Source organism: Rhinoraja longicauda, chromosome 10, assembly GCF_053455715.1.
Source record: "Rhinoraja longicauda isolate Sanriku21f chromosome 10, sRhiLon1.1, whole genome shotgun sequence".
NCBI classification, from domain to species: domain Eukaryota; kingdom Metazoa; phylum Chordata; class Chondrichthyes; order Rajiformes; family Arhynchobatidae; genus Rhinoraja; species Rhinoraja longicauda.
The window spans coordinates 10,832,763-10,848,749 of record NC_135962.1 but is presented as its reverse complement, the minus strand read 5'-3'; the positions used below and the strand labels follow the sequence as shown (position 1 = coordinate 10,848,749).

General features: G+C 40.4%; 1 protein-coding gene across 2 annotated transcripts in view; it reads left to right on the top strand.

Annotated features, from left to right (window-relative positions):
- The window catches only part of LOC144597200 (tau-tubulin kinase 2-like), a 169,315-nt gene that overhangs the window by 82,028 nt on the left and 71,300 nt on the right, over positions 1–15,987 (top strand). For both annotated transcript variants that reach the window (XM_078406200.1, XM_078406199.1), the window contains exons 7-8: positions 6,288–6,353; positions 14,306–14,398. In XM_078406200.1, the coding sequence (XP_078262326.1) occupies positions 6,288–6,353; positions 14,306–14,398 (159 nt within the window). The remainder of the gene's footprint in view (positions 1–6,287; positions 6,354–14,305; positions 14,399–15,987) is intronic.

Here is a 15,987-nt window from a genome sequence, read left to right as displayed (position 1 = left end):
AGCCAGGTATTTTGGGAAGGTATATTTATTGGTTCGTGGGTCTCAGACGGGTCTAGTCTGCCGGAATGGCTTGGCGCCCAAACCTTGTCCTTTTATACCTGAGTCCAGGACCGCCTCCCGGGACTGGTCCATTCCCGTGCCGAGGGGTCGGTAGTAGTATGGCCCGACCCTTGGGAGCCGCCACAGTACCCCCCCCCAGATCCGGAGGCACGAAACGCACTGGTGGTCGCACAACCCGACCGGACCGCGTACGGTAATCGGTTGACAGAGGGGCCGCCACAGCACTGTACATCTAGAATCCCCTTTATTGTTATTTATCCTTAAATGTTTGAGGAAGCAAATGAATTTCAGAGCATCAGTCGTTGTTATTTGTGTTCATTTGTTTCAATAATTCCCTGTTCCAGTCGTATAATTATTCACACCTTCTATTGTCATCCAGGGTTCCCTGGACTTGTTACCTTTTGACCTTAAAAGAGGACCCCGAACGCTCACTATTTATCCTTTCAATGCCTCTCAATGTGCCGATGTAGAATTAAGTGCAAGAAGATAATACCAATCTATATTTGCTAGATCTTGTTTTATTTTAAAGAAATTTGCCTCTTTGCTCCCCCAGTCCACTTCCACAATTTTGATCCATCTAAATCTTGTCCCATAAACAGAAATACTTCTTCCCACATTGGTCTATCTCCATACTGTGTCAAAAAGCTCTGCTGGGCGCACCTTAAAAACTCTACCCTCCTCAACTTTTATGTGAAGACTATCCCCAGTTAATATTCAGGTCATTGTATTCCCGTAGTAGTATATCCCTATTTTTGAATCACATCTCTTTGCTATTTATCTTAATTATATCCATTCTTCTACCTTCTATTAATTGTTAGGTGGTCTGTAGTACAACTTTGTTCCCAATCTCTACCTTGTTTGACCTTGTTTGACCTTGTTTGAGACACTTCCTTGCATATCTTCCCTCAATGTACTTCATGGTAGGATACAAAACGATGGAGGTGGTGGAAGGTTGTTTTTTGGACTGAAGGACTCTGACAAGTGGTGTACCTCGAGGATCTTTGCAGGGCCCATTGCTTTTGCCATCTCTATCAATGAGTTGGATGAGAATATACAAGGCATGATTAGCAAATTTGTAGATGACACCTAAATTAATTAGTATCGTGGAGAGAAAAGATGGTTATCAAGAAATACTATGGAATCTTGATTAGCTCTGCAAGTGGGCCAAGGGATGGCTAATAGAGATGAATACAGACAAGTGTTGCATTTTGAGAAATCAAACCAAGGCAGGAACTTTGCAGTGAACCGTAGGGCCTTGAAGTATTGCAGGGCAGAGGGATCTAGGAGTGGAAGTACATCTTCCCTTGGAAGTCGCATCGCAGGTAGATGGAGGTTTTTGGCATACTGACCGCCTTCAGTCAGGGAATTGCATATAGAAGTGGGGACATTATGTTAGAATTGTCCAAGAAGTTGGTGTGGCCACATTTGTAGTATTGCATTTGGTTTTAGTCACCCTGCAAAAAGGAAAGATTTCAGTAAGCAGCAAGAAAGAGTGCAGAGAAGATTTACAAGGATGTTATCAGGACTCAAGGGCTTGAGCTATAGAGAGATGTTGGGTCAGTTAGGACTTCATTCCTTGGAGTGCAGGAGGCTGAGGGTAATCTTATAGATGTATATAAAATCAAGAGGGGAATAGATTGAGTTAATGCAGAATGTATTTTTCCTCTGTGTAGAACTAAAGGGTTTAAGGTGAGAGGGGTAAGATTTAGTAGGAACCTGAGGGGCATCTAGTTCACCCAGAGGATGGTGTGTGCATTGTATGAGATGCTCGGGAAGATGGTTGAGGCAGGTATTGTGACATATATAAATAACTTGGAATAATGTAAATGGGTTGGTTAGTAAGTTTGTGGATAGCACCAAAATGGGTGAAGTTGTGGACAGTGAGGAAGGCAGTCAAAGGAAACAACTGGATATAGATCATCTGCAGAAATGAGCAGAGAAATGACAGATGGAGTTTAATCCAAGCTTGTAAGGTGTTGCACTTTGGGAGGTCAGATGCAAGGGAAAGTATATAGTTAATGGCAAGACCCTTGACAGCATTGATGTACAGAGGGATTGTGGGGTCCAGGTCCATAGCTGCCTGAAGATGGCAATGCTTGTAGTGGTAAAGAAGGACTGTAGCATAGGTGCCGTCATTCATCTGGGCATTAAAAATAAGAATAAGGAAGTCGTGTTACAGCTTTATAGGACTTTGGTTAGGCTAAATTTGGAGTATTGTGTGCAGTTCTGGTCGCTGCAATATAAGAGGTGAAGGCTTTGGAGAGGGTGCAGAAAAGATTTAACAGAAGGCTGTCTGGGTTGGAGGGCATTAGCCATAAGGAGAGGTCGGACAAACTTGTATCGTATTCTCTACAACGCCGGAGGTTGTACAGAGATCTAATAGAAGTATATAAAATTATGAGAAGCATAGATAGAACCTTCTTTCCAGGGTGGAAATGTTAACAGCTAAAGGGCAGAGCTTTCAGGTGAGAGGGGCAAGTTTTTAATGCAGAGAGTGGTGGTGCCTGAAATGTGCTGCCAGGCATGGTGGTGGAGGCAGATATGGGTGTGGCATTTAGATAGGCACATGAATGTGCAGGGAATGGATTATGTCCTGGCTGAGGAGATTAGTTTAACCTGGCAGCATGTTTGGCGTGGATATTGTGGGCCGAAGAACTATTCCTGTGATTTACTGTTCTATGTTTAAAAAAGAGAATAATTTATTGCATATAACTCAATGAGTCATACAGATGACATTGAAATGGGCTCATTGCTGAAAAGTAGCAGTACCATACTGGCCAGTGCTTTCTCCCGTAAGTCGTATGGGAACTTGCATCTTTAGCATCTACATAAGGAATTGTTCTAACTTTTCTGCTCCACTCAGTGAGGTTCTAATTGGATCTGGAATCACCTTTGAGAAAATGGCCATCATGAATCAGACCACTCAACTGAAAGGAAACAGGTTCTGCAGTCCCTGCAATTTTTCCTTCTCGTTCATTCTGAACTTGTATTCCAACTTTCCGAATCTTCCAATAATGTATCTCTTGGGTAATAAATAATAAAACTGCTGTATATACTTCAATTGTTTTCACAAATAAGTACTTTTCACGGTCACTATTTTTATTCAAAATGTATATGAATGCAAATTCTTGACAAAAAGGACAAACAAATATTTTTGCTGGATTTGTTGGACAGGACCTGGAAGCATATGGTACACACATGAGAGATTGAATGAATTATGAGAATCCATTATGTACAAGGAAAAATATATTTAGTCAATGGAGAGATCTGTTTGATAAAACTGCTGCATTATCTGCACTTTTTTAAACTAGTTGTGTAACTTTATCCTTGCATGCAGTCCAATTAACTCTCTTTAAAAACCCTTCATTGGAGCCAGCCAAGATTAATGGAAACAAGAGAAGAATATTGATTTGAATCGGCGGATAGGATATTACTTTTTTGACTGATGAAGCAGACAAGAATTTCAATGCCGTACTTTTGCTGGTTAAGTTGATTCTCCAAGGTTGAACTAAACTGAAACAAAACCATGATTATGCTCTTCTATACACAATAATGATTTTATTCACACCTACAAAAATGCACCCAGTTTTAAAAAAATGGTCTCAAGCATTCTTACCGTCAATAGTCTTATCTGGAACCTAGATCAGACTACTTTTGTATAGTTGACTTCCCTTGCAGTGTTACATCTCAAACCTATCAGGCATACAAAATGAACTGCTTTCCTTTATTTTGTTTTACAAGATTCAAATCCTCATGCAGCTTTGCCGTCTGAGAACATGAATACATTAGCAGTAGTCAGGACTGACAAATAAAGGATGTGGTCAAAGAATTGCAACATTTGCACGCAACAAATTTTAAACTTTAATTCAATTGTCTACTAAGCAACAGAGGGTATAAGTTACAATTTCTGTTTATCTAGCTGAAAAATGACATTATTAGATGTTGGCTGGCAATGATGTTGTATAAGAAAACAAATAAGACTGGATGCTGAATCTGAAATGAAAACAAATTATCGAAAGATTCAGTCATCAAGCCGCGTCTATGGAAAGAGAACCAGTTAATGATTTGGGTCAATATTCTTGCTCAGTACAGTGTAATACAAAGAATATTAGCCACGACATACTACCAGCAGGAACTACTCCGATCTCCATGTTGAGGTTCGGTATGCTGCCTGCTGAGCACCACCCTGCATGCTACAGAATTGCTAGTTAGGGATCAGTGGGGTCTGGCCCATTACATACATTAAGAATCCATCCACAATGTGTATCAAAAATTAACAATGTTCAGCGGGTTAGGATGCACCTGTAGGAAGAAAAAGAGTTAATGATTAGGTCCAAGTCTCTTCATGAGAACTGGGAAAATCTCCTTAAACAAGATACTTAAATGTTAAACATATTTCTCTTCCTACAAATGAGGCCTGACCTGCTGAGCATTTCCATGTTTGATTTTTCATTAAGTACATGACTGGCTTCCCCTATAGTTTCATGGATTTGGAGGTGGCCATTGAAGACATGGGGCTGTGAACCCTTGCACAGATGGGACAGTTGCACCTGACAAGTTTGGCGTGTGGTTTGTAAAATTTTCTGCTCACACAGGGCCTCTTTGAGCTTCCAAAGCATAGCCTTGGTTCTGAATATCATCCAATATGCTCCTCATCCATTTTGAGCAGCCATAGGCCAGCGACTTATAAGGAAGGGCAGGTGGATATCTTGCATTTCTTCAGGAAGTCTGAATCCTTTCATCTTTCTCCTTTTACCTGGTAATCCTCTATGACAGCCTTCAGAGTGTCTGTTCCATGAGTCTTGTCAGGAGTGCAAACAAACCTAAGAGACTGCCTGAGAGAAACTTAACATATATATTTAACTTTTCCTGTTGACTGAAATTGTCATCGTCACTTTTTAATCTTCAGAACAAGTTGTCACTCACTCATTTCTTCTGCAGGTCGGGAATTTCATTTTTGTAAACAAGGAAGGATTGCTCAGTTTCTTTATATCCAATTGACCAAGAACTGTGAGCAAAACAAACTGCTGGAGGAACTCGACAGGTCAGGGAGCATCTGTGGAAGACAAAGGACAGACTTTTTTTCCAGCTTAGATCCTTCTTCTGAAGGAAGACCTTGTCTGTCCATTTCCCTCCACAGAAGATGCCAGGCCCACTGAGATCCTCTAACAGTTTGTTTTTTTGCTTGAGATTACATCATCTGTAGTCTCTTAGTGCTTAATTAAGAACTCTACTGCCTTTAAATTGCAAAACAAAATTAATTGGAGTACTGTGTGCAGTTTTGGTCTCCAAATTTGAGGAAGGATATTCTTGCTATTGAGGGCGTGCAGCGTAGGTTTTACTAGGTTAATTCCCGGAATGGCGGGACTGTCATAAGTTGAAAGACTGGAGCGACTAGGCTTGTATACACTGGAATTTAGAAGAATGAGAGGGGATCTTATCGAAACATATAAGATTATTAAGGGGATGGACATGTTAGAGGCAGGAAACATGTTCCCAATGTTGGGGGAGTCCAGAATCAGGGGCCACAGTTTAAGAATAAGGGGTAGGCCATTTAGAACTGAGATGAGGAAAAACCTTTTCAGTCAGAGTTGTAAATCTGTGGAATTCTCTGCCTCAGAAGGCAGTGGAGGCCAATTCTCTGAATGCATTCAAGAGAGAGCTAGATAGAGCTCTTAAGGATAGCGGAGTCAGGGGGTATGGGGAGAAGGCAGGAACGGGGTACTGATTGAGAATGATCAACCATAATCACATTGAATGGTGGTGCTGGCTCGAAGGGCCGAATGGCCTACTCCTGCACCTATTTTCTATTGTCTATAATTGAGATTTAACTTGGGTGTTAAAATGTAAAAATATCTACCACATAGACGCTCGGCAAGCTGATTTTAAACATAAGTTGAGACTCTTAAGGCAGATAATTTGGCTCGTACTGAATGTCCCTTGAACCATTTTCATCTGTGCTTGATTAGTTCAAGTGCATTTGCGTAAATTATGCTGAGCTTGCTCATTAAACAATGAAAGAGTGGAAATAAATCATTTGCTTCTATTGGATTAATTCAGAAACAAGTATTGGGCACATTTGGAGACTGTGTCATTGATGGAGGGACTACCAGAGTTCATTGTTGCAGTATTGAGAGAAGTACTTGGTTGTCACTTTCACTTTCTACTTGAACAAACATAGTTTTGCAAAAGATGAATTCTATTTTCTTTCTGTTTTTTTCCCCCAGCCTCGGGTGGTGGCAGGGTTCAGAGGCACGGTGCGCTATGCATCAATCAATGCACATAAAAACAGGGTAAGTAATGATGCTTTACTGAAAGGTTAATATATGCAAAACAAAAATTTGTTGACAAAGTTATGAACACAAATAGTGGCAGCTTTCCGTGATCAATAACGCGATTCCCTAATGACTAAAACTTGAAGTATTTGCTGCAAATGAAAATGAAAAGAAACTCATGCAATTTAACTATGTTCACCTTTTTCAATTTTGATTACTCTGAGGGAAAGATGATAAGTGCACAAGTCAGAATAGAATGTAACTTGGAGGTGTTTCTGTTCCCAAGATGTTATTCTTGGCCAAATGGCAGATTGCTGAGATAAGGTGCTGTAACTAACCTTAGAACATGTGTATCCCGCATAGTGTATATTCTGACATTACAATATACCAGGGAATGAGGTAGTTATTTTCTTTGTTTTGTGAGTGCATTAAAAGCATAAGCAATTGAAAGTGAATGCTAATTACACAAAATTGCCCATAACTGGGTGGAGAGGATCTTTTTGAGTGTCAGTGAAGATGCCTCCTTTATCTGGGTGCTGAATATTTCGCTACACCTGGCCAGATTCATTCTTGGGGTGTGGAGGCCATTGCCCTGACTAGTATTTAATAACTGGGTTAACCTGACTACGGGTGCTTATCTGTATGGCGCTTATATGTTCTCCCCGTGACCAGCGTGGGTTTTCCCCGAGATTTTCGGTTTCCTCCCACACTCCAAAGGCGTACAGGTTTGTAGTTTAATTGGCTTGGTATAAATATATATTATCCTTGGTGTGTGTATGGCAGTGTTAATGTGCGGGGATCGCTGATAAGCGCAGACTCGGTGGGCCCAAAGGGCCTGTTTCCGCGCTATATCTCTAAACTAAACTAAAAACTAAACTAAAATGGGGTATTCTTCCACATCTTCAGGAAAATGTCAATCATGTTGATATGGAGCTGGAGTCATGTATGCCATATGGATCAGAATAGCAGACTTCTTTTCCTTGCAACAATCCGCCATTTTGACTTTGGGACAACTGAGGGATGAGTAGTCCAAATATTAATCAAGTTTGTGGCCTCTGTCTTACACTTGTAGTTATCTGACTTTTTCATTTAAACTTCTTACAAATGAAATCCTCAATGTGAACAATAGGGCATGATTAGCGACACCACAGAATGGCTGTGATGTTTTCCATAAAATCATTTTTGAGGATGCAAGCTACTTCATAAACATTTTGGCCATGAAGTAATGTGTTAAGTATGCATTGGCCTCAGATGGACAAAGATAATGTGGAAACAAAAGCAACAAATCATTCGATCAGAGAATGAAAGAAATGGTACTTAAATTTTATTCATTTTATTCTTTGCAATCCCACCAGCAAGTACATTCACTCCAGTCATTTTTCAACATTGGAAAGGAATTGTTACTTCCAGGACACTAACGTATTCCATTATTATCAATGCCAATGCCTTTTTCCATTATATCTTCCGTGGAACCTGGGAGATGCAGCAATGGTTAATATTGCTTCTTCCCAAAATCCAGCATGCTAAAAAAAAAAACTGAAATTACTGATATGACAATAGACAATAGGTGCAGGATGAGGCCATTCGGCCCTTCGAGCCAGCACCGCCATTCAATGTGATCATGGCTGATCATTCTCAATCAGTACCCCGTTCCTGCCTTCTCCCCATACCCCCTGACTCCGCTATCCTTAAGAGCTATATCCAGCTCTCTCTTGAATGCATTCAGAGAATTGGCCTCTACTGCCTTCTGAGGCAGTGTTCTTTCAATTTGGTGCAGGGGACTTACAGCACAGCATAATCTCCTCAACACTGGAGATGCTAAACTTGGCTTGGACAACCAAATTGCAGAACAAACCTACTCAGTCTGCCAGTAAGGCCCTGAGTTTCAATTTGGCCATAACTTTAATTCTCCATTCCACTGTCCTTCTGACCTCTGTCATCAACCTCCTATTCTTTTCCATTGAAATTTAAAACGTTTGAGAAACATCAGCTCCGCATTGGAGCAGTCGGAACTCAACATTTCAAATGACGAGCGTAGTCAGCAATGTCTTATTTTCAGATTTCTGTCAGCTACACTATTTATCTATTATAATTGTATTTGATCTGCTCTGGATTAATCATCGATTAAAATGTATGGGATTAATAGTGACTTAATTTTATAGATTTGGAACTGGTTTACTGATAGAAGACAGAGTTGTGGGGGAAGTACAATATTCAGGCTTGAGGTCTATGACCACTGGAGTTCAGCAGAGATCTGTGCTGGGATCACTGCTGTTGCTGTCAAAGTATACAGCGGGATATAGATCAGCTACAGAAAAGAGGGAGAAATGGCAGCTGGACTTTAATCCGAACAAATGTGAGGTGTTGCACTTTGGTGTACAGAGGTGAACATTTCGGTGTTCACCATTGATGTACAGAAGGATCTTGGGGTGCAAGTCTATAATTCCCTGAAGGTGGCAACTCAAGTAGATAGAATGGTAAAGAAGGCATGTGATAGGTTTGCTTTCATAAATCAGGGCATTGAGTATAAAAGAGTCAGGAAATCATGATGCAACGATACAGGATTTTGGTTAGGCCGCATTTGGAACATCATGTGCAGTTCTAGTTGCCCTATTACAGGACAGATGTGAAGGCTTTGGAAAGCTCGGGTCCTCCAGTCCTGGCAAAGTCCTCGTAAATCTTCTCTGCACCCTTTCCAGCTTGACAATATCTTTCCTGTAACTTGGTGACCCAAGCTGAGTACAATACATTTAATGGCCTCAGCAACGTCTTGTATAACTGCAACATGACCTCCCAACTTCTATACTCAGTATTATTCACAAAATGCTGGAGTAACTCAGCAAGTCAGGCAGCATCTCGGGAGAGAAGGAATGGGTGACGTTTCGGGTCGAGACCCTTCTTCAGACTGATGTCGGGGGTGGGACAAAGGAAGGATATAGGTGGAGACAGGAAGATAGAGGGAGATCTGGGAAGGAGGAGGGGAAGGGAGGGACAGAGGAGCTATCTGAAGTTGGAGAAGTCGACGTTCATACCACCGGGCCACAGAAGGGTCTCGACCCGAAACGTCACCCATTCCTTCTCTCCCGAGATGCTGCCTGACCTGCTGAGTTACTCCAGCATTTTGTGAATAAATCGATTTGTACCAGCATCTGCAGTTATTTTCTTATTCTTCTATACTCAGTACTCTGACCGATGAAGGCCATTGTGCTGAAAGCTTTTTTGATCACCCTATCTACCTGTCACGCCACTTTCAAGGAACTATGTACCTGCACTCCTAGATCCCTCTGCTCTACCACACTCTGCAGAGTCCTACCATTCACTGCAAAGGTCCTGCCCATGTTGGACTTCTTAAAATGTAACACCTCACATTTCTCTAGTAAATTCCATCAACCATTCTGCCCGACCGATCAAGATACCGCTGCGATATTTGACAACCATCTTCACTATCTACAATACTACCCACTTTAGTGCCATCTGCAAACTTGCTAATCATGTCATGTATGTTTTCATCCAAACCATTATCTACATACTAAAACTCTCATTTGTTTGTTTGTTCCTGAACTACAGCCAAAACGGTACACAATAACGCGACAATTTTAGGCCCACCTTACTCACCGTCGTCCCTTTGGTGCTAATGGAAGAGGTTTCATTGAAATCAGTGTTATATTTTCTAAGTTATTCACATTTTAAAGTTTAAATCTATCTCCTAGGGAGGGGGGGGGAGGAGGGAGGATAAGGGGGGTTGAGGGGGAGGGAGAGGAGGAGGGGGGGAGTGGGGGAGAGGGTGCCGCACCAATGCAGGAGAGGTTTGGGCCCAACGGGTCCACTTGGGCTAGTAGATGATAAAAGCAATGTTAGACACAAAATGCTGGAGTAACTCAGCGGGACAGGCAGCATCTGGTGAGAAGGAATGGGTAATGTTTCGGGTCGACTCGAAACGTCACTCATTCCTTCTCTCCAGAGATGCTGCCTGTCCCACTGAGTCACTCAAACATTTTGTGTCCACCTTCGATTTAAACCAGAATATGCAGTTCTTTCCTACACATAACAGCAATGGGCTCAGCACTGAACCCTGAGACATACCATTAGTCACAGGCCTCCCATCTGAAAAGCAACCTTCCACCATCACCCTCTGCTTCCTTCCAGCTAATTTTTTATCCATTCAGCTATCTCTCCTTGGATCCCAGGCGACCTAACCATCCAGAGCAGCCTACCATGCAGAACCTGTTTGAATACCTTGCTGAAATCCATGTTTATTATCTACAGCTCTGTCCTCATCACCATTTTTGATCACATCTTCAAAAAAACTCAATCAGATTTGTGAGATACGACCTCGTACATACAAACCATGCTGACTGTCCTTGATCAGCCCTTGTCCATCTTCTAAACGCATGTACATCTTATCCCTCAAATACTCTCTAGGAACCTTTCTGCCCAAAGGGAGCAGGGAGAAGGAATGTCTGGGGTGAGGCAAGTCTTTGAATATGTTGGCTGCCTTTCCGAGGCAGCGTGAAATGTAGATGGAGTCAATGGTGGCAGTCTGGTCTGTATGATGGACAGGGCTATATCTACAACCCCTTGCAATTTCTTGCAGTCTTGAACCGAGCTGCTCCAAAAACAAGCTATGACGGTGCATATGTAGTAGTTTGTAAGAGTTATTGGAGACATGCCAAATTTTCTCATACTTTAAAGTTTAGTTTATTGTCAGTGAAAAGCATTTTTGCTGTGAACTGTCCAGTCAGCAGAAAGACTATACGTGATTACAATCAAGTCGTCCACTGAGCACAGGATAAAGGGAATAATGTTTAGTGCAGGATAAAATCCGATTAAAGATAGTCCAAGGGTCTCCATTGAGGTAGATGGTAGGTCAGGATAGGATGGTTCAGTTAGTTGCCTGATAACAGCTGGGAAGAAACTATCGCTGATTCTGGAGGTATGCATTCTCACACTTCTGTAACTCTTGTCTGATGGGAGAGGGGTGATGAGGGAGTACTTGGGGTGATATGGATCAGCCATCTCTGCTTCGGCGCCGTCAATATATATCAGGGTGTGTGCACTGCTTTGCTTCCTGAAGTCAATCATAATCTTTGTCTTCCTGACATTGTGGGGAAGGTTGTTGTTTTGGCACCAGGTTATGAGGTTCAAGGATGTAGAGGCGTGGTGTGCCTCCTTGGCTGTCACATCAGTGTGGTTGACCCATTTTTACTAAGTTCTCTATCACCTTTCTGTACTCTGGCTTGTCATTGTTTGTGATGTGGCTCATTTGCAAACTTCTAGATGGAGCGAGAGCTGAATTTGGCCACACAGTTGTGAGTGTACAAAGAGTATAGTAGGGAATTGCAAACTCATCTTTGATGGGCATCGGTGTTGAGAATTATTGTGGAGGAGATTTTGTCACCTATCCTGATTGTTGGTCAGAAAGTTGAGGATCTTATGGTGGAAGATCATGCTGATTCCTAGGTGCAGGAGTTTAGAGTTGAGTTTGGATGGGATTAAGGTGTTAAAGGCGGTGCTTCGTCAATAAATAAGAATCTAATGTAGGAGTCCTTTGTTGCCCAAGGCCTAAAGGATCCTTGCTAACCATTTTAACTTTTCAATTCTTTTGTCTCACACCTTCTGTCTTTTTGTGTCCGTCCTTTGTCCTCCATCCGCCTATCAATCTATTATCTGACAGGCTTAGTCCTGCCCCTCCTCCCATCCAGCTTTCTTCTCTCTTCCTGGCCGCCTCCCACATGGACAATGCTGAAGAAGGATCCAGACCCAAAACATCACCTGTCCACGTTCTCTAGTGGTGCTGCCTGACCCTCTGAGCTAATCTCGCGCTCAGTCTATTTTTTGCAAACCAGCATCTGCAGCTCCTTGTCATCCACACTGTACTTTTCTATGTTCTGTGGATGGCACACTAGCCTTCAAAAGTAACTTTGTAGCTAGAAAAGTAAAATAAATTATTTTCCTTTTTCTTTTCTAAGTTTTGCACAATTCTACCACATCATGGTATTTATGTCAATCAGTGTAACATGTATGCAGATTTACAGATAAGTGAAATGTAAAGCTTTAAAATACAATAGTTATGAACTGCGTTTCACTAGTTGCATCAATTGCCTTAATGGGAATTCAAAAATATTCTAAATGAAGAAATCTAAGTATTTGTCAACTTTAGAGAGTTTTCTGTTTGAAATACATTGGCTTTTTTATAATACTAAATTGCTTATACATTTTGCACGTTTTTTCTTTACAATTCCTCACTTAAAGTTACTATGAATTTGGACAGATATTTGGAGATCTATACATAAATATGGATTGCATATGCTAAATGAATGACTGATAGCACATTATTTAATGTGAAGAAAACATCACAGCTAATATCTATTGAAACCCTTAACAGCAAGCACCAGATCAACTAGTATCATTCTATCAACATGCAAGATTGCAGTGCCTTAATTCTCTGAAACTCTGGATCAAGTTTATCTTCTGAGAGTAGAAGCAAAGAACTGCAGATGCTGGTTTACAAAAAAGTTGCATAGTGTTGGAGTAACTTGGCAGGTCAGGCAGTGTCTCTGGAGAACATGGTTAGACGGCATTTCAGGTTTGGACCATTCATCACCTATCCATGTTCTCCAGAGATGCTGCCTGATCCACTGAGTTCCTCGGGCACTTTGCCTTTTTTTTGTCTTGTGAATTGGTTCACTACTTGGTATTTTTGTACTAGTAAATCTGATCCCCAAAATCATCTGCTGCTGAAAGTTTTAACTTCTGATTAAAGATGCTGCTTTACAAAATGTGAATAGCTTTGTATGATTGCTGGGAATAATAAAGTCCTTCACTTTTGATAAGATGCAATATATCCTTCTGCTCTTTCTGTGTTTACAAAACTGTCACGTGAAAGCAGAAAAATTGTTGCATGACACCTAATTTTCTTGATTTTTTTAGATTATATACTATAACATTAGTGCATTATTTATTTATTGGGTCAAAATCAATTCTTTTTTGATCAGAAAATCATTAATCTGATATTAATAACTTTTTTGATCATTGAAAATGGTTGAAGACTATGACCCAGGGCCATAGCTACTATGAACCGGTCCTGCTGAGCCGGATGGTCAAAACGCACAGTGATCCGGCACAGATCTACTTGCACATTATTCTGTCTTAAAACTGTTACGATTTGTCTCGTTGGGTTGTTGTTGTTTAAATTAATACTGACTAGCTAATTAAATTATTGCATCGTATGGGAGGCGCATTCCCAATCTCGTTGTACCCCTGTACAATGACAATAAAGATATATTGTATTGTATTGTACTCAAAGGTTATTTTGTAACACAAATCAAGTTAAGTGATTTAAGCAGTAACTGAAGGATATCGATGCTAAGAATTTTAACTTCTAAATAACAATGTCTCTTTTAACTTTAAAAAAAAGGAAGCTCATTAACAAAATAAAGATGAACGAGCTAGTTGCTAAATGTTACAATTAAAATTAACTGAGTACCAAACTTGGTGATCTATACTTTAAAAAGTTTATTTTATTTTTCTAGTTTGACAGAATTATTGTGGTGCATGCTTAATGAAGCTTGTCCCACTGGTTAACCTTGGGTATTCTATGTTGCATGATGCATTTATGCATCTATGACAGTGTGACATGGTTGCCTAGACACTCAAATTGCGAGTAAGTTGCTGTGGAAGACGAAAAGGTGCAGCTCTCCAAAACTTTAACAATTGTCAGTGAAAGTAATGATAATGTTCTTTTTAACAGCCAATGTAAGAGCAGTATGGTGCTCCTTCAACAGACAGAAACTCAGTGCATTTAATGTGATTGGAATGCTACCTTTATATTTATTTTGCTAAGGAAGTCATTTGGAAAGATTTACCACTGTATTAGCATTCAACTTGTAGTTCAAATGTTACATAATTAACCGTGTTATTCCCTCTGTCTTTGACATTCTGACAGTATTTCACTTTTTTTTAAAAAACAGGAAATGGGCCGACATGATGACCTCTGGTCCTTATTTTATATGTTGGTGGAGTTTGTCGTGGGGCAGCTTCCATGGAGGAAGATAAAGGATAAGGTACTCTTGAAATAATAAGCTGAAACTTGTGTCCAAAATGTACTACAATACCAGACTATTATTTCCATTTGGTTAATTATCCACGTGATCAATATGGAAATAAAAATTCTGCCATGTCAATGGATGTTGGGCAGAACATTATTGTGAGCAAACTTATGGGACCTTTTGCACTGGGTTTTTACTGCTAGGCCTGTGTGTGTGGCTGCTGTGCTTTTCATCCTTAGAAGCCTCTTCATTACTTAAGTGTATTTATATATTTATGTGGCAGATATTGCAATTGGGTCCAGCAGAAATATCAACGGTACACAAGTTGATATTGGTATATGTAAGCTTTGTTCTGTAATCCTTTGTTAATTCGGAGAACTCTGCAAATGCATATAAACTGAAACGGTTGTCTTGGTATTTCTCGGCTGACACAGTTAACTCGGCACAGGATGGAGATTAAAACTCAACTCCACATTCAACTGAAAAACTGTTGCATTCTGCAGATGTATTTTTATATTTCAGAACCTGGGATCCAGTCTCACCCTCCGCTGACTTTTCTCAAGAACATGGGCTTAGTTTGTTTCATCCTTTAATGATATGTATACCCTCACATCTTTCGTAGTCTTCTCTGCACTAACTCCAGTATCCTTTCTATTATATGGTGACCAGAACTATCGCAGTACATTAGGTATAGTCTAACCATGGTTCAATGCAAGTTCAGTATAACCTCCTTTTTTTCCAATTCAAACCCTCTGAAAATAGATCCTACTTGTTGCTTTGTTTGTTTCCTCCAAAGGCCTTGCTAACCTGCAATGTAACTTAGATTTGTACTCCAAGATCAAGTTATCCTCTACCTCTCCCAGACTCCCACCTTTCAAGTATTCTTCCTTTCGAAATTTATTGCTTCACATTTATCTGTGCTAAAATGAGTTAATTATATGCCCATTGTACAAATTTACTAATGTCTTCTAACTTGTTGTAGTCCTCCTCTCCACAATCACTAGGTTTGGTATAAACCATTTTATTTTCTGAACTTGCAGCTATCGGAAGCATAAAATGGAAATAAATAGATTCCAAAATTGATTAATTTGTATGTTTTCTATGCAAAATAAAAGAATTTGCAAGAAAGGATCTTATTGCATTTGCTTTTCAAAGTTGTTTAACGGTCACCTAGTTACAGTAGCATTTGAGTTTAAAGGCTTAACTTTGGCGTGAAATGAAGATGGAACACATTGAAAGCCTCAAAATATTGGATTTCAGGATGCTAAACGTTGAGGAGATGGAATATTACATGTAAAATAAAAAAGGAAGAATATTTTTTAAATGAGAATATTGGGGATATCAGTTCTTTATTAGATTGGCATTGTATTGCAGGAAAACTTCAAGTGTTAATTATGTGAAATTAACATGCCAGTGGCGAAGAGAGATGGGAAAATAGTAGATCCGAATTTGTATGTATCCAGAGGCATCTGATTTGCTCATGCAAATCCCGCACGTTTTACAGTCCTGCAGCTTCATGCTGTGGTCTTGCAAAGTGGTACCGGTGATGACTGGCTTTGGGCAGCACACTGAAGTCAAAGACCTTTAAACAAATTTGAGGACAA